Genomic DNA, 19,046 nt, shown 5'->3' on the forward strand with positions numbered 1-19,046 from the left:
TAATTTATGAGGATTATAAAATCCTTGGTAATTTAGAGGAATTGTGAAATTGCAGGGAAATCTTGTTTTACCAAAAGTTACTCAAAATTGACGATAATTTGTTAATAACACTAGTTTTACTTAAAAAAGTCAAATCGCGTGTAACGTATTTAGCAGGGGTTAAAATTTTCAAAAACAACAAATAAAACTCCTGCTAAAACCAATTTTTATTTAGTGATTATATTGATAACTAATTTTTGGATAAAGTTTACTAAAAAATATACAAATTTAGTTTGTAAATATTAACATTAGTTAAATTGCTATATTATTAGAGTAGGTTTAGTTAATTTAAACACAGATACAAAATATTGATTCTTTTAAAATAAATTAAAAATATTTTAATTTTTTAAATAATAAACGTTTGTGTTAATATCATGTTACCATCGACTTAATTAATTTAGGTTCATTTAAAAATACTCAAAGGAGTAAATAAATTAGTGCAACTTAACATATACTAATTAAAATAAATAAATTAGAATCATATTACCATGCACTAAATTATTTATTTTTAATATTTATATTTATTTAAGTTAACATTGATCAAATAAATTTTAAAATAAAAATATATTGAGTGTTAGACTTGATTAATATTAAAATGCTTGAATTAAATAATTAATTTGAAAATTAGTAATAAATTAACATCGACTAAACCAAGTCAATCATCAAAAATTAGGACTAACCAATACAAGATAAATTCGACATTAATAATAACATTCAAAGTTGGCTTTTGCCCTGTGTTAAATATATCTTTCCTCATAATGGATAGATATTAAATTTACAAATCTTTATTTAGAACAATAATATTTTTTATGAATAATTTTTCATGTAAATATATGAAACTTACTTACAATTATAAATGTGATAGTGATATATTTATTTGAGAAAATTAGAAACAACTATATTTATCATATATTTTCAATGATATAAATGACCATTGTTGACTATAACTCTGTAATATTATTTCTATTGAAGTATCTTAAAATTTCTTTTGATATGCTATGCCAACTAAAACTGGAATGTGTCATGTGATGCTAAATAAGTCAAATGTTGTTCATTGAATGAGTTTAGTCCAACTTAATAGTCAATTTTTACCCAATATTTTAATTGGGTTTTCTTAATTATAACATTGATTAATCCATTTAGTCCAAACTAATTAATGGTGGGTGGGATCTGGAAAACAAAATAGATATGGTATAAACATATACACATTCAATTCAAACATTAAACACACATGTATATACTTAAGTCATCAAATTTTAAAGTAGAAATGTAAAAGTCAAAAGCTTTGACAATATATTTTATAGTAAACCATGACAAAATAAATATATTAACTTACTAGACAAAGTATACAAATTCAAGTTAAATTTTTTTTATTATGTTAATAATATAAAATATTATGTGACATTATCTAACGAAGTCATAATGTTATACACACCAAACTCTCAAAAACATTAACCTCTTTTCGACTAATTTATTTACAACTTTGTTAAATTTCTTACACATAAACACCTATAATTTTAATGTAATAAATATGGATATAAATAAATATATATATATATATATATATATATATATATATATATATATATATCCTTCTTATTTATTTTTGGGTTGAATACATTTTTGGTCCCTTCATTTTCAGTAAATTTTGAAATTAGTCTATTTCAAAATTTTGGACCAATTTAGTCATTTATCTTTCAAAATACGTGAATTTAATTCTTTTAATCAAATTTTGTTAAATTTATTTTGACATTTCAAGCGCGTTTCACAATAGTATTTGACTTAACATTAAAGCAACAATATGTCAAACAATATAAACAACTCAAATACAATCCTGAAATGTATAAGAAACATCAAATAAACCTAACAACATTTGATTAAAAGGACTAAATCCGCATATTTCGAAATATGAATGACTAAATTGGTTCAAAGTTTCGAAATAGACTAATTTCAAAATTTACTGAAAGTTAAGGAACCAAACATATTTAACCCTTTATTTTTTATAAAAATGTCAAGAAAATTAATATATGTTAACATAAAGATGAAGACATTTTGTCATTATTTCCTGGGGTAAGTGTAATGATAGTGAAATTTGAGTCATATGTATAGTATAAAGTTGAAATGTTGTGATCGTGATTAAATAAAAAGAAAAAGAAAAGATATTTATTTATTAGAGACCCGTTTTTTAAATTAAAAGCAACTTGGAATCTTGACTCATGCCTATATAGCAAGCATGCAAGTTAAGATTTTTTGTGTTAGATAGTGTTTGTCTTCTATAGTGACTTCTATACCAAACCCTAATTAAATTTTAATAATGCTGACATTTGATTGAGCTATTCGCCGAAGTTAAGGGCGATTGTGAATTCCAAAACATACATTATTTATATAACAAGTGGCCAAATTGTGTATTGAATAAACAATTTTTTTTACTTACATACTTTGTTTACTTTGTTGGATGAGAAAAACATCAAAACTTATTAGTTGGATTAACCAGAAAAGAGCATTTCTACCACAACAAGAAAATGAAATTGGTTCTTGAAATCTTAGGCTGGAAAGTTAATGTAAAAATAAATATACTTTTTATTAAAAATATCACATCGATGAAAAATAAAGTGAATTTACAAAATATAATATATATATATATATATATATATATATATATATATATTATTTTGCGGTTGGAAGCTTTGAAAAAATAGAAAAAAAAAAGTTTACAAATCATAAGTATTCTCTTTAAAAATATTTGTGGATTTTCTTACATTTGTGGGTATCCGTAGATACATGTAAATATTTTAAAAAAAATATTTTATAAACTTTTAAAATAAAATTTAATTAAAATTACAAATATATATATATATATATATATATATATGAAATAAAATTTAAATTAAATTAATTATAAATTTAATTTAATCTAATAAAATATAAATTAAATTTTAATTTTAATTAAATTTAACTTAATAACATATAACTTAATTTCAATTTTATTTTTTTTGGGTAACAAATACCTATGAGTATGAATAGTATATCACTCGCACTCAATCCATTTATAAACGAGTATTAAATATTCATTATTTGCATGTAATAAATACTCTAGATTTTATTCACGAATACCCACAAACACATGTATTTTTGTCATTCCTACTAGTATCATGACTGAAACTATGGCTATAATATAGGTTGTTGGATTTTAGTCTTCTTCTAAATTGATTCAAAGAAGTCATCTCATTTTGAAACATGTCATTTGAGGAGGCTGTCGAGGCTAAGAACTTGGTAATTATTTCTTTGAAGAAGATCCTTCATCATTTTGGAATAGCTTGAAAATGTTTTACAAATTTTTTGATAAACTCCCTTTAAATTCTAAAACTTTCAATGTCGCACTTATATATATATATATATATATATATATATATATATATATATATATATATATATATATATATATATATATAAATACAAATTTCATCTTAAAAATTAATTTTATAAAATTAAATTAAGTTTAAAGTTTATTTCTTAATATTTTTGTAATCATAAAGACTAATGACCAATTGTCTCATTTTTTTTCTTGATTTAATGGGAAAAAACTATAGATATAACAACTTGAGTATGCCAACTTTTAACTACATAATATAAGCTTTAGATGAAGACAAAGGCTATATAAAATTGAGAACACGTATGAGATCTAAAGATGAAACGGTGATTAATTATATGTATATAGTGTATGAAGATAAGAATCAGTGTTCTTATCACTAACCCTTTTGAGATTCTTTTTATAATCTTTTTATCCTTCAAAGCAACAACTTTCAAAAAGACGCGTTGTTTATGGATGATTCCATTTTCATTCATGACTCGTGGTTCAATAATTAATCGAAACAACATGGCTTATTTATATGAATAGTCGCTTTAATCGATAAAATTCAAACCATTTTTTAGAATATCACCATCTTGCAAATTTATGGTTTTCTCTTTAGATTTTACAACAAAATATCTTATTTTACGATAATATCGAATGATTGTATCCATCTTTTTCATTCAGCAAGCTAGATTTAACGAGGATGCAAGTCAAAAAGTTGGTTATAGATATAATACATGAACTGATTATTCACTTAATTGTGAAATAAAATGATGGGAGTTTTCTCATGCCTTGCGTAACGCAACAATAAAGCGTGTTTATTGATTTAATTTCTTACAGATTTCAACCTCCTAAGTATATTATAATAATTTAATAAATAACATGCAAATTGATCAATGACGTCCTATGGTTTGTGCACTACATTTTTTTTTATTTGAAAATTATTATAATTTCCTAATAAACCGAGAAGGATAAGAAATCGTATCAGCAGCTTGTCATTAGTCAACTAGAAACAAGAAATTGGGAAGAAAAAATGGCTTTTAGGAAGTTTTAGGGCCAAAAAATCACATTAAATGGTTGACTTGTGGGTTAAAAAAAAAGTAACATCAAATAGTATCATTTGATTGAGAATAAAAAAAAATCCTTAAGCTTGAGCTGTTAAGTCTTCAAGGCTACATCAATCATATAATCATTAATTGAATACATGCTTTAGAGTCATTGGTTAAATATGTTTCTGCTGTTTTGACACGAAATTCAAATTTTTTTTTCTTAAACTTTGTTATACTTTTATCTTTAAACTTTAAAAATGAACGAATATAATCATTTTAACGTTATTACATCAAATTTTTTTTTATGTTTCAAACATATTTCATGCTACCACTTGATTAGGGGTGGCAAACGGGCCAGCCCGGCCCGTTTTGGCCCGTCAAAAAACAGGCCGGGACGGGCTGGCCCGTCAAACAGAAACGGGCCAATAGTCACAACCCGTCTCGTATAAGACGGGCTAACGGGGCCGGGCCAGGCTGGCCCGTCTAGTTTTTTTTTTTTTTTTAATTAGTTTTCAAATTTTTTAATTTGTTTTATTTTTTAAATTTGTTTATATATACATATATTTAAGTCATATTTAATCAAATAAAATATTATTTTAACTTTTAATTGATTAGTTAATGTTTTTAATTAGATAAGTTAAAATAATTATTAAATTTACATATTAAATTATTCAATTATAACTAATAATTCAAATTTAATTTGTAGGTGTTAATGATTTAAATTACAATACTATTTTATATTTATACATTTAAAATATATAATCTAAAAAATTAATCTTTTTAATTATTTTTATTTTATTTTTTTTTTTAAAACGGGCCAACGGGTCAAGACGGGCTGGCCCGTACTTTGGCCCGTCAAGTTGACGGGCTTGAAGGGACGGGCCAGAACGGACTGACGGGTTGAAATCTTCAACCCAGCCCGTTCCTTTTAGCACGGGCTGACGGGCTGGCACGTTGGGCCCAGTCCATTTTGCCACCCCTACACTTGATTTGTTTACATCGTTTGATATATTTTCACTTTAATATTTATTGAAAAATACATTTTAATATCAAAAAAGAAAAACATATAAAAACTTTAGACAAACTAATTCAATTCTAAGTAACAATTGATAGACTAAAAACATATTTAACTATTAAAAGAAAAATATTTGTGAATTACAATTTTTTCATTGTCCTATGAATCTTTTTTTTTTAAATATATTTTTAATCTCTTAATTTTTGGTAAAAATTGAAATTAATTTTTCTTTAATAATAATATTTGAACTGTTTACATAGTTTCACACATTCTTGCTTCAATATTATCTAAGAAACATTTTTGAAATATTAAATAAACATCACAAAATTCATTTAAAATAACTAAATTTACACATTTTAAAAAATGGATGACTAAATTGATTCAAAATTTCAAAAAAAAAAAACTAATTTCAAATTTTATTAAAAATTAAATGACCAAAAATATATTTAATTTTTTTTATTACTTGTAACCCTAGAAATTATTCTTCACTCTTCACGTCGCAGAACATCTATTTATATACAAATCAAAATTGTGTTTTTTTCTCGATGAAAATGGCATGTACTTGGTAACACTTAGTTAGAGGTTTGAGTGCATGAAGAAATTATACTTAACGGGTTGTCAGATTTTCACGTTTTAGACATTTACAAAAACTGCACTGAATTGAATTGGACCTTTGTTGATCCATAATTCCTTTGCCAAAAATACCTGCAAAATCAACTGATTGTTAAATTTAATCAACTTATATCCTCACTGCTAATGCCTGATAATAAGGGTTTTGATATAGTAGCACCATACTTTTGCATTCTTTATACATTCCCTTCATCTTTCTTCATCTCTCTCTTCCACTCTCTTAATTATATCATTCATTTCTTTTTTTTCTTTCTTTTGCATTGGGACTTTAAAAGAAATGCTGCCACAATTAATTTTAACATTAATGTTTTAGATATGTATCACTGAACACAGCACAATCCAGTGATCCTGATCCTTTGTTAAGGGTTCTCGGCTAGGTACTACAGCATGTTATCATCACAGGACCTTCAAATCGGGTCTTTATGATGGATAGCATGCATTCAGATATCTTCATTGAGATGTTCCTTTGGTTGACAAGTAAATCCATGAATTTAAAAAGACTAGAGCTAACAACACACTATCACATTTTTTTTCTATTACAATCTTAATTATTTATTGACATTCACAAAAGAGTTACAAAATAATGAGTAGAGATCATTAATTAAATAAAATGTGGAAACTATTTTTTTTTTTGTAATTTTCAATTGTATTCAACAATAAACAAAGCAATTAAAAGAGTGCATTACATTGTTAAAGTTTCTAACTTAAAACAGCTTGGAGGGTCAGTAGAGTAATTCTGGCCATGAGACTGATGGTGATTTCCAGGAAATTAATTTAGAAATGCATTACTAAACCAAACCAAAACAGGAGATGCTTTTCGACTAGAGAACCCAACAAGTTTTATTTCAGACAAACTGGTTTGGTGTTAGTGAGAACTAGTTCAGAGAATATACTAAGTGATTGAATCTAAATTAGAACAAGAAAAAGATGTGAACCGGTTTAAAATCGGTTTAAAACCTGTTCTGCATTGGTTTAAACTGCACGTCTCAGAACTGCGTCCTAGCATTGTCAGACAAACAACATCCTAGATCTTGAAAGCCTTAGTCTGAATAATCCTCATAAACACCTGTTCAAATTTTTACATTTCATGATTGTTTGGGTTTCCAAACTGGAAGGCATTTTGTAATACAAATTGTTAGCTGCAAATAATTTGTAGATACATAAGCATATATAAAAGCAACAATAAATATAATTACAATGCGAAAAAACAGTATACTTTTGTTTTTTATCTAACAGTTAATTCCACACTTAACGTGATTCATGTTATGAATGCATATATGCAAGCAGAATGAAGCAAGCCACCACAGTGGGTGGTGATTAGGTTCAGTTCTGGCACCTTATAAAAGCTTTATGGAATTGATGAATTATTCAATAAACAAAGAAATGATTACCAAATGGGGGACCACTCCTGGAAATTTATTACGAGAAGTGGACTCGGCCAAATCTCCATAATCTACATCGGATGCCTTAGATGTAAAGGTGAATTCGCGGTGTGAATTTCAGCAAGCAATGATTAAACCAAGTAACTGGCAAAAAATGTACTGAACCAACACCAACAATCCAAAAATATTTAATTCAGCATCCGTATACCAAACACCTTTCACAACAGGGATCTCAAACTCTTCCCTGAATGAAAGTACCTAACAGAGAAGAATAGGTTTAATTTGCGGTCAATCATAAGGAGACAAACATGGACCACAATATTTGTAGAGATCCTAACAGGGGAAAAAATGGTGATAGAAATTTCTCATTTATAACTTTCTTTACGTTAGCACTTGTCATCATCCTCCGGAGTCTTAGTGTTCTATGAAGCAGCACGTAAAGTTTAGAATATCGCACTTGTGGTAGATTATAGGCAGTAGAAGAAACAATAATCAACACAGTTCGTATAATGCAATATTAAGCACAATATTGAAAGAGAATCAAACCACAGACTTCCATAAACCTCGACTACTTTCAGACAATGAGACTAGACATTTTAAATCAATTGAAATGAAAGCCTTCCTAGTGTTAGAATTTAATTCAGTCTTATTTGGTGTACATCTGTTTTTTACTTACTAATATATATTAATTTTCTTAAACATTTGACTGGCACGCAGCTGGATAGGATTTGGTTTCAGTGATAAACCAGAGAGAGAATATGGTTACATTACAGTCTTAACTATACAAGTTTTATCGTGGACGATCTTATTTATGATGAATTCTGCTGAGAGAGAGAGAGAGAGAGAGAGAGAGAGAGAGAGAACAACTCAAAGAAACTTCCCTTGTGATTGAGGAAGGATTTGAAAAGAGGACCGTTAAAGATTTTCCTTCCCTCTTCAACGATCTCCTATATCCTATGACAGATGTTTGATATGGGTTGGGGATTGTCATTCTTAGGAACAGCCAGTCAACACAGACATGAAGAGATGTAAAGGCTAGAGCTCATGCATAGATTTGATGGCTAAGTTTCAATTTCAAACTCATTTGTGATTACAATATAAACTGGCTAACCAACTGGTCAAAGAATTTGTTTTATGAAAAAAATGGTTTGGGTTTATAAATCTGTTTGAGGAACTTGGTAGTTATGGAATTTTTTGGTTTGATCTTCTATTTCACCGCAGGAAACTAGAAGATTTTGTTTTGGTGAATCCTGCAAAACAAATATAGTGCAGACCATTCGTTAAGTACACCACAGCTATCCATTGCCAGCTTCTTGAATACACCTCTGCCTAGAAGTAGTAAAATTAATACCAAAATTCAGAAGGTACTGTAAATGACTGGTATTTATCCAAATGCAGATGAGTTGCTACACGCCTCATTGAACATCCATCAGAGTGGGGCACTTGATTTTCTAACATGATGTCTCAAGGTTAAAGCTGTTATTTCTTTGATTTATTGGTGTTTCCACCTATAAAAGAAAATCTATATGTACAGGTATATACTGGTGAAAGGTGAGTTGATGATGACATGGATACCTTCTCTCTACCTCCAAGGCCAATTCCTCTCCATAAATAAGACAATTCAATCCAACCTCCAGGAAGAGCTCGGCTGAAGATCTCAGTCGCATCAAATCCCGACCTCAATAAAACCTTCAGAAAGAGCCAGTTTCACATAGGACCAGTATTGCTCCCCTCCTTCATTACAGGAGAGTCCACACTTTTCATAATACCCAGTAGGTCGGACTAAATCACTATAGATCAAGCTGGGTTAATCACCACAAATCATATTACTTCAGTTAAGATGCAGAAAAAACAAGAATCTTAACTCCTCATTTTCTATTACTCCAAAATTTCGGAAGTTAGAATTCAAAATTTAAGAATTCAGAACTGTATGAAGATATTTTTCTCAATTGCAAAATTGAAGGAAATGTAGGTCAAATAGGTTCCCAAATACTTAGCTATGATGTCCTTTGCAGTGATGCACTATCCACAAAATCATCACCCTCATCTCCCAAATCAACATCAGAACCTATATCTGACGTCAAATCATCCTCTGCATCCTTATCCAGCCCCACACCATCTTCCCCCTTAAAATCTTCACAAGCATCCTCCACATACGTCCTCGTTACCTGCCCCATTTCGTCCTCTAACCTGCTTCTCCTGTACCCAACCAACTCCTTATCAACCTTGGCTTTCCGTGGACTCAAGAGCACAAGCTCAGCTAGCTTCCTCCGTGCCAAATACAACTCATTCGGCTCAATCAGCTCGCCTTTCCTATACGCTTCCCTAAGGAATACAGTGTGAAGCTTCCCCTGATTCCCCCTGGTGGAGACATAGAAAATACCTTGGTGCTGGAGCAGGAAATCCTTCAACCTCTTGGGCAGGTTCATCGCCATCCGGAAATGTGCGATCCGCTCCAATGTAATCTTCTTCTCCACAGTCAACGACAACAATTCATGAATGGTGGCAACAGCTCTCTTCTCCATCCTCTTCTGGGCCTCAATGGACCTCAAATCATACCCACAAACATTCTCATATGGGGACCAATAAGGAAGCCTCTGCCACTTCCACATTGCAATCCTAAAATACTTACCTATCTTAAAACCAGGTGGAAAATCAATGATAAAAGAAAACCTAATATCCTCAGCATCACCACCTCTCTGTCTATACTCCCTCTCCCTAACCTCCTCAATCGCGCAAGTTGCTAACCTAGGGTCCCGATCCACAACCTCAATGTACTTCATCCTAGTTTCCTTTGCATCAATCAAACGGAAAAACTGAGGGTACCTCAGAACCACCGAGTTTTCGAAGTCGTCGGGAAGCCCGAAGGCGGAGCGTGCGATGCGCACATGCTCGAGGCGGAGCCTGCCTTCGTTCGTCATCAGCAGAAGCTTCCGAAGCCGAGTGACGGCGCGTGGAATCTGCTCCGCGAGCGCTTGGCGCTCCTGCTGGATCTGGAGAATGGCTTTGCGGGTGAGGCGGCAGAAGAGAATGCGCTGGACGGGGTGCTCAAAGATTTCGAAGACGTGCGGGAACTTGAGGACGAACGCACCAGCCTCGTGGCGCGTGAAACCGAAGCGGCGCACAAGGGTTTCGAGGCGCGAGATTGGGAGCGATTGGGTGGGCTCGGGGAGGATGATGCTCTGAAATTTGAGGACCTTGCGCGTTTTCTTCTCCACTTCCATGTAGTTGTCGTAGCCATGGTCACGAACCCTAAGTTGCTTTTTGGGGATTGCGGTGGATTGCGCGAATTCTCGGAAGAAATTGAAATTAGGGTTGTACGGGAAATTATCGAGATTGCGCTTGAAGAAGTTGGAGGCTCGACAAGCGAAGACTCGCATTTTGGGGTTTAGGGTTTTGGTGGTTCTGCTATGGAGGATGTACGATGAAGCAGGGAAGTGTGAAGAAGTAGGGGTAGGTTGGGAAAATAGCAATGTAGAGGGGTGATAATGGAATTGTCATATTTTTTGGGTTTCTTTTTTCGAATGGGCTTGTTAAGTAGGCTTTATTTTTTCGTAGAAGCCCAAATTAATTGCATCTAACATTTTTTTAGCAGATGTAAATTTGTTTAATATAATCTGTTAATCATTCTTATATTATAAATATAAATTTGTTTAATACAATCTGTTAATCATTCTTTATATATAAATATAAATTAATGCAGGGTTAATAAGGCAATAGTTATTTTATTTTTATAGCTGAAAACAATTAATATAAATATCTATTAATCAACTGATTATATTTTTTAGTTACTTGTTAATTTTTAAAAAATGGGCTAATTATTTGGTTAAATTAGTAATTTTTCATTTTTATTTTTTTCCCTCCCTTATTTTTGTTCCTTTTCCTTTTACTCCTTTGAACCAAATAATTTATTAAATTATATTATAATAATGAGATGTAAAAAAAAATATTTCAGGCGCAAAATAAAAAATTGCACCTATTTTTGGTTATATCATTAATATGAACATCCTAATACCTACACACGGGTTAAGCTTTAAAGTTTAAATTCAATATAAATTTAATTAATTTCAAAAAATAAATTCTAGATTTCCTTTAAATATTTCAGGTTTATTCTTAAATCAAGAAAGATATAAAAGAAGGGTTAAATATGTTTTTGGTTCTTTAACTTTCAATGAATTCTAAATTAGTCAATTTCAAAACTTTTGATCAATTTAATCCTTCATCTCTTAAAATACGTGAATTTAGTCTTTTTAATCATTTTTTAAAATACTATTATGAAACGCGTTTGAAATGTCAAATAAACTTAATAAAATTTGATTAAAATGACTAAATCTACATGTTTCGAAAGATTAATGTATAAATTAATCAAATGTTCTAAAATGGACTAATTCCAAAATTTATTGAAAGTTCAGGGACCAAAAACATATTTAACTCTAAAAAGAAATCGAGTCCCGTATGATATGATTGCAAGTTCTGGGATTATTTTTCAAACTTAAATTTGAAAACAAAACCTGTAAGCCCCTTTTTTTGTCCCTAAGAGTTGGGTCTAGCCTTTTCGTAGGCCCAAGACCAGCCCATCAAGGGACCCCAATATCCCCTTCCAGCTCACTCATTCTACACTTGTCTCCTTTTCAGAAACCTATCTCCCTCCCTCAAACACTATTGACTCTAGAAAAGAGCTCTGCTAGGGCACAAAGGAATACTCACATCTTCAAGCTAACTAAGTCCACCCCAACCCCAAGTAAGTGATTCTCATGATTCCTAGTCAGTTTGTCCCTCTACACCTTTTGGGGTACGTCGGTTTGGTTAGGGTTTAACCATCTGCTCTCGTTTTGTCCTTGTTTTCCATGTTTCAGCACTACTTAGTTCTGGGAGTTGTGGTGCTCCTTAGTTTCGGACCCATTTTCTTTAGTTGCCCTTAATACAGGTAAGGGAAGCTAGATTTTTCGTCTTTTGCTGTAGGTGCTTGTTTTCACTTCTGTTGTTGCATAAATGATTTGGGAAATGTTTGTGCTCGGGTGAGATAAAAAATAATATGTTTGGTTGGATTGTTTCTGGGTTGCATGTGTGGAACAGTGGGGGAGAACCGATAATCTCGCCCAAGCGAGCTTGTCTCGCCTAGGCGAGAATAGCAGGAGCTCGCCCAAGATTCTGCCTCGAGCACTCGCCCAGGCGGTCAGTTCACGTTTTAAGCGACACCCTGTCTCGTTCAGGCGAGAGCTCGTGAGATCTCCCAGGGGCCACTGTTGCAGTCTCGCCTAAGCGAGAGCCTACAGCTTAAGCGAGGCAACTTCCCTCGCCTGAGCGAGGATAGTGCAGTGGTGCGTGTTGACACTATTTTCTTGACTGGTTGGATGATTTGTTGCATGTCTTGTCTAGATTACTCTTCCTAAACAAGATGTATGTGAATATGTTTGGTTGTTTGAATTCTATGAACGAAATTGGCATGCTTGGTATGTGATTGATCATGGATTTGTGGATTGGTGGTGTTTTAACATGAGAATTGGATGAATGAAATAAATGAGGTGGGTGTTAAGACTTTGGCAAGTGTACCAAGTCGTGCAAGTAGTAACCGGTAAGACCGGGATATCGTTTCCCAAGAGACTCGTGTATACTAATTAATTGCGTAATTAGTGACTAATTTAAACTAACGATTAAATCCATATTTTGAGTTTTAATGTATGAAATTAAACTTTGCATAAATAATTAAAATTGAACTTTGGAAGTTAAAGGCACTTAGTGAGTGGAAAAGATTAGAAATGATATGACTTGATATTGCCGGGGTTAGAATTCACCAACTATGCTCTCATGCAACTACAATTTAACATCCTCTTCATTAATATGCTAATGCCAACCCACAAAATTACTCAAACCCTAATTCCTTAAAAGATTGAGCCTAAATTTCCTTATTAAAAATCAATTCCTTTAACTCTTAATAAGCAAATTTGCTTTATGCACAAGGGCTTAAGACAACCAATGGGTCAAGCCCCATTCCTAGGTACAAGCTCCATTGAGTTCTCTTATTCCAAGTCTAGGTTTCAAAAGATATTTTCACACCCCATGAACCAAAAATCATGCAAGAGATGGCTAAATCAATGCAAGCTTTAAGTGAAGAAATAAGAAGACTAGCAATTAATGAAAGAGTCATATATATAATCAAAACATTTGCATTTACACAAGAGTTTCGTGGCTACATCTAACCCCAACAAAAATGGGTTTAGCTCTCCATTACCATGGAGAGCTCAAGCTTAAAAATGGAAGAGATGGAAGAGAAAGAGATACAAAGAGGAAGATGGAGCTGTTCCCACAAGCCCTAGCACTCCTCCAAGCTCTCCAAATGTGTTCTTCGTGCCTCCAAAATGCCAAAGATCAGTTTCCCTCCGCGAAAACAGAAGAAAAAGGGGTCACTTGACACATCAGCGAAAAAGGGCGCCTGGCGGAAAGGTCTCACCGCCAGGCGCAAGCCACCAAACAGGGGGCAAATCTTCCCGCTACCGCTAAGTGCCGCCAGGCGGTGACTGACAGTAGCGCCTGTCTGGCGCTTGGCTGGCGCGTGGCTGGCGGTCTGTTCCGCCTGGCGCTGGCTTCGCGTCGCCAGGCGCTTCCTGTTGACAATTTTCTTCTCTCTTTGCTATTCCGGGTCACTCATTAGTCTGGATTTATGGAACAAAGCTTCCCATCTATAAAAAAAGACACAAAAATGGGGATTAGTGGTATAATTAGATCAATGTAACCCACAATGTATTTATTTACAAAAGTAAGGTAAAATTGAGGATTAAGTAGGTTAAAAGCTTTGGAAGAGATGATTTTGCTAATGAAATATAGCTTGGATAATGGTAAAAATTAACATTATCAGTGGGAATGGTATGAGAAACATGATTCTGATTGTGAGATAGGCATAATTCCATGAGTCTCGTGGGGAGATCTCATGGTGGTGTGTAGTGTATATATTAAGATAAGGATTCAAGTAAGGATCACATCCCGAAACTCTAAAGGGTCAGTGAGTCTCATGTAGAGCAAACTGACCCAAGTGGTGAGAGTAGTGGGAGGCCCTAGTCTTTGGCAGGATAATGGCCTTAGACGCTTAAAGGCTAACCTTGTGTGTGGTAGGGTGAAACCCATTGGCAATGGCTCTACAGAGCAGTAGAGGCCACCACAAGTGCAAGCGTCCAATGAATCTGATCTTAGTATATGTATCCGGATAATTGAGTCATAGTTTCGTGCTTGGTTACCCTAACATGAATTGGTGCCTACTTTGATGCATGCTTGAGAACTGTTTTAATTATCTGTTTGCTATAATATGTCAAATTCATCTTTCACTAGCTTACCCTTTCATGTCTCGTGAATGTTCTTGTCTTGCTTTCTCTTTTGCGATGATCACCTTGTTGGTGGGAGTAGATGGAGGAAATGTTGAAGGTAGACATGACGGTGGCAGCGGTGCAATTTAGATGGCCTGTTGTGTGTAGCTCTTAGTAGCAGTTTTAAGGCTCTAATGCCATTGTAATCCCCTGCTGTATGAACAGTTTCTTTTGCAAAACAGTTAATTTTTAGATTCATGTTTAGCTTATGGCATTATGTTTTGTATGCCCTAGAAATTTCCAGTACCCTTATTGGATGAGTGTAATAGTGAATCTTTATGCATCTCGTCCCTCTGATTTTTTATTACTATAATTATGCGATGTTTAATTTAGTAGATTTAATCTATTTAAATGGGATGTCATAAAACCTAATTAAAAAAAGAAAGGGTTATAAAATAGTTTTCAAAAGGAATTAAAAATACTTAGAGAAAAATTATGAGAATACAAAAATTGATTTCAAAAATTAATGTTTTTAATAAATATTATTCATATAAAAAATATTTAACAAAACTACAATGACAAAGGTTGTCATCTATACCAACATGCACTAGTGTTATTTTAGAATTTTGGAATCAATAATATATTTACTTATCATTAGATATTAGATGCGTCTAACCTGATATAGTTATCTAATATTTTATGCGAGTTTGCTTATTTAGTTTGTAGTATACCAGTAAAATTACATGTTTACTTGCCTTATTTTTTTAAAATAATAAAATGTAAATATATGTTATAAGTAAAATGATTAAGATTAGCCTAACAACACACGAGATAAATATAGCAAAAATCATTATATATATAGTCTTGCAATTCATAATAAATGAATTTATTTATACACTAATTAAATGAGTATAAAGTAAAAATATTACACAAATCATTTCATATATTGATTAAATGAGTTTAAGATTACATTAATTAAATAAGTATGAAAAACAAAATCATCTTAAAATAAAAGTGTGTCAATACCACATGCTATAGAACAAATATTTTTGATCGTCAATACCTTCTCAGAAGACCATAAATACAAACCCAACATCTATGTTTTTCAGAACAAGAGTACGTTTGTTGCAATCAAACTAGAATGCCAGAACAATAAACTCTTCAAACGTATTTTGAGAAAAAACATTTATTAGATTTGATAACTTAGCTTTTACAAAACCCCAAATTTTGTTTTCAGATATTGCAAACTGAACTTATTGCAAGGATATTTTGCTTTCTACAAATAATAAAATATTATTAAATAATAAACCTACCTAAAAACCAAATTTAATATACTCAATTATTATAAATAAATAACATCTCTAAGTGAAAAAAGAAAGAAAAGATCGAAGCATATGCACGGAATAAAGACCTAGTTACCAAAAAAAATTGTCTTTCATTGATCCAAATACTTTCAAGTCACGTTAAATTTTTTACAAAGGTATGTGAAAGATTTATCCCTTTTATCAACAAAATATGCCAATGCAAATGATTTTTACAATCTCTGAACCAACAATAGCAATCGAGGTTGTTCTCCCTCAATTTTTCTATGCACCTTAACGACGATGCAATTGTAAAAGGCGTGCACGATATTTTTCAGTTTATCCCTCTTGAAAATTCAAGCAGCTTTTAACACAGAGATTCCAACGTCACTTTAAATCAATTCCATTCACGTAGTAATTTGGAATAGATGTCTCAAGTGTATCATTAGACAAACAACCTATATTTTAAAAGTATGAACTTATGTAGAAAGGAAATCCAACTATATAGTTTTGAATTCATGAAAGTTATAATTTTTCATAATAACTTCTCCAAATTCACCATGCTATAGTAAAAAAGCCTAAATTTTGCGAATGATTTTAGTTTCACCTAAAAGATAATACACAAATTTTAAAGAAATTCAAATTTAAGGTTAAATAAGATTTTTTTGGTTAAATATATTTTTAATTCACAAACTTAAACGTAAGATTGAAATTCATGTATGTCCCAAATTTTGACACATTTTAGTCTCTAAATTTAAAAATAAATAAATATAATTTATGTTGAACCTAATAATGTTAATCTTTTCAAACTTGTTAAACAATGTTTTGAGATCTATATTTGAGTTAAAATATGTTATATAATGTAAATTATTTTCATTTTATTGAAAGGTTAAGTGATGTGGGATCCCTTAGCATAAAAGAATATTAATCTGTTATGGAAATATTAACTTCAACGATTTAAACTTTTATTTAAAGTCCACCACACTCTCACAATTTCTTGAAACCAACCATTGATGTGTTTTAATAAAAGCATCGGTTCTCACCAATTCAAAACGTAGAGCGACTGAAGCGTGCAATGAGGCGGAAACTCACGAAACGAGGACCCAAGTCCTGCCGGTCGGGTCGGAGCTGTCACCAGACGAGACCCAACTTGCGTGGTTAACCATTAATTATACCCTTTTAATTACTCGTCAAATTAATTTTCACATTTTATAAAAATAATAACCTATGTTCTATTAATTGAATTTGATTAAGTTCTAATTTTGAAACTTAAGTAATCTTATTAATTATCATAATGTTATTCTATACTCTCTATTCTGTATATATGATGGTTGGGTTATTAGAAGAACTTACTTTATCAATGCAAAACTTAATTAATAATACATCGTGTTTTGAATAAAGTATAAATTACAAAAAAAAAATTATTATTTTAACCAATAAGTCAGAATTAATTAAGTGATTGGTTAACAAAATTATAATCAATTTTAATATCTAAAAGGAATAATAATTTTTTTATATAAAAAAATAGAGATGGGGAAGATAAAATTTATGTGTATGAAATTAAAGCCCATGCACATTTGTCATATTGGATACATGTCAGATATTATCCCTTCGTATTCCCCAGGTAACCATCCATGCAACATCATGATAACTCGTCACCATGCCCATAAATATTAATAAACATTAATAAAAGCGAAAAAAAAAATATCTTACTCATTTTATAGATTTTTTGAGTTGGCCATCAGATCAAACCTATTTTAAATTTTAAATTTTCTTTTTCTTTCAATAGAAAAACAGTAATAAGAATATAAAAATTATTTTTTTACAAATTATTTGCCCATGTGATTTTTTTCCATGTATGTTTAACTCTTTAATTAACAACATGTGTGGCAATTACAAAACTCTCTATAAATATATATTTGGAAATTAATAAAAGGCTTTATTTAATGCATGTATAAATGGAGCAATGCTAGTACATTGTAAAATAAGCACCCTCACACTCAATAAAGAAAAAATAAAACTAAGTATTACAGTATTAATTAGTTTAAATTTATTGGCCTATATAGTAAGTTAGTTCGTTGGCTCTTTAAATAACTTAGTGTAAGGTGATGAGGATATATATATATATATATATAAATGAAAGTATTTTTTAATTTTGAAAACGTGCAAAAATATGAATTAAGGGAAAAAATGTTGTTGATGACGCAATTGAATCGTGTTTGAATTATTAGTGAGAGATGAACAATGCACCACGACCCTACCGTACGTTACCATGCACCTAACTTGTCATGATCAATTTCTAAGAAAAAGAATGGTACTATTTTGATACGTTTAACACTTTCAGGTCATTTATGAATTGAAACTAAAAATAATTTAAATATTTTTTTTAAAAATTTTGTGAGATATTTTTAAGGATAAAATTATTTTTTTAAAAATAAATTATATCTTAAATGTAGTGACTTAGCGAGGTCATCTAAATATATTAATATTTAAGATTAAACCCTGTATTTATATTTTTATCGTATGGGTTTCATATTTTTATTATTGAAGTAGTTTACAGATATCAAAAGCATTGCACGAAGATGAAAATGCATTTATTTTTCACGTTAAAAATTTGAAAAGTGAGCTGTTTTTAATTTTTATATTTTCAGTTAAATTGTAAGAAAATATTTATATATTTCATCAGATATATTCTTTGTACAAATTAATGATTAGATTTTACGTACTATTTAAGAAAAAAATATACGACCTTGTAAAAAAAATTAATATGAGAGAGTACATTTCCATTTGAAGAAAAGATACAGAAACTTCACATCGTGTTCCTCTGTGAAAATTTAATATGGTAACAATCCATCTCCATTTGAAGATAGGGTTCTGAGTATCATTTTTCACATAAATGGTAATTAATTGATTAAGATCAACTGTTCTTGAAGGACTATTAAGTGGATCTATAAATTGTTTTAATTGTAGAAATTTTGGA

At 31.1% G+C, this 19,046-nt stretch overlaps 1 protein-coding gene across 1 annotated transcript; it reads right to left on the reverse strand.

The window, feature by feature from the left end:
• Nucleotides 1-7,559: 7,559 nt before the first annotated feature.
• On the reverse strand, nucleotides 7,560-10,937 carry RPD1 (Ubiquitin carboxyl-terminal hydrolase family protein). Its single transcript, XM_028068821.2, has one exon. It carries the CDS (start codon nucleotides 10,845-10,847, stop codon nucleotides 9,465-9,467), a length of 1,383 nt encoding a protein of 460 aa, XP_027924622.2. The 5' UTR covers nucleotides 10,848-10,937; the 3' UTR covers nucleotides 7,560-9,464.
• Nucleotides 10,938-19,046: the final 8,109 nt, after the last annotated feature.

The sequence above is a fragment of the Vigna unguiculata genome, chromosome 4 (assembly GCF_037176805.1).
Source record: "Vigna unguiculata cultivar grain cowpea cultivar isolate G323 ecotype 2 chromosome 4, ASM3717680v1, whole genome shotgun sequence".
NCBI classification, from domain to species: Eukaryota; Viridiplantae; Streptophyta; class Magnoliopsida; order Fabales; family Fabaceae; genus Vigna; species Vigna unguiculata.

What these genes read in the sequence shown, in the direction of transcription:
- RPD1 (XM_028068821.2), bottom strand. Translation starts at nt 10,847, where the DNA reads ATGCGAGTCTTCGCTTGTCGAGCCTCCAACTTCTTCAAGCGCAATCTC.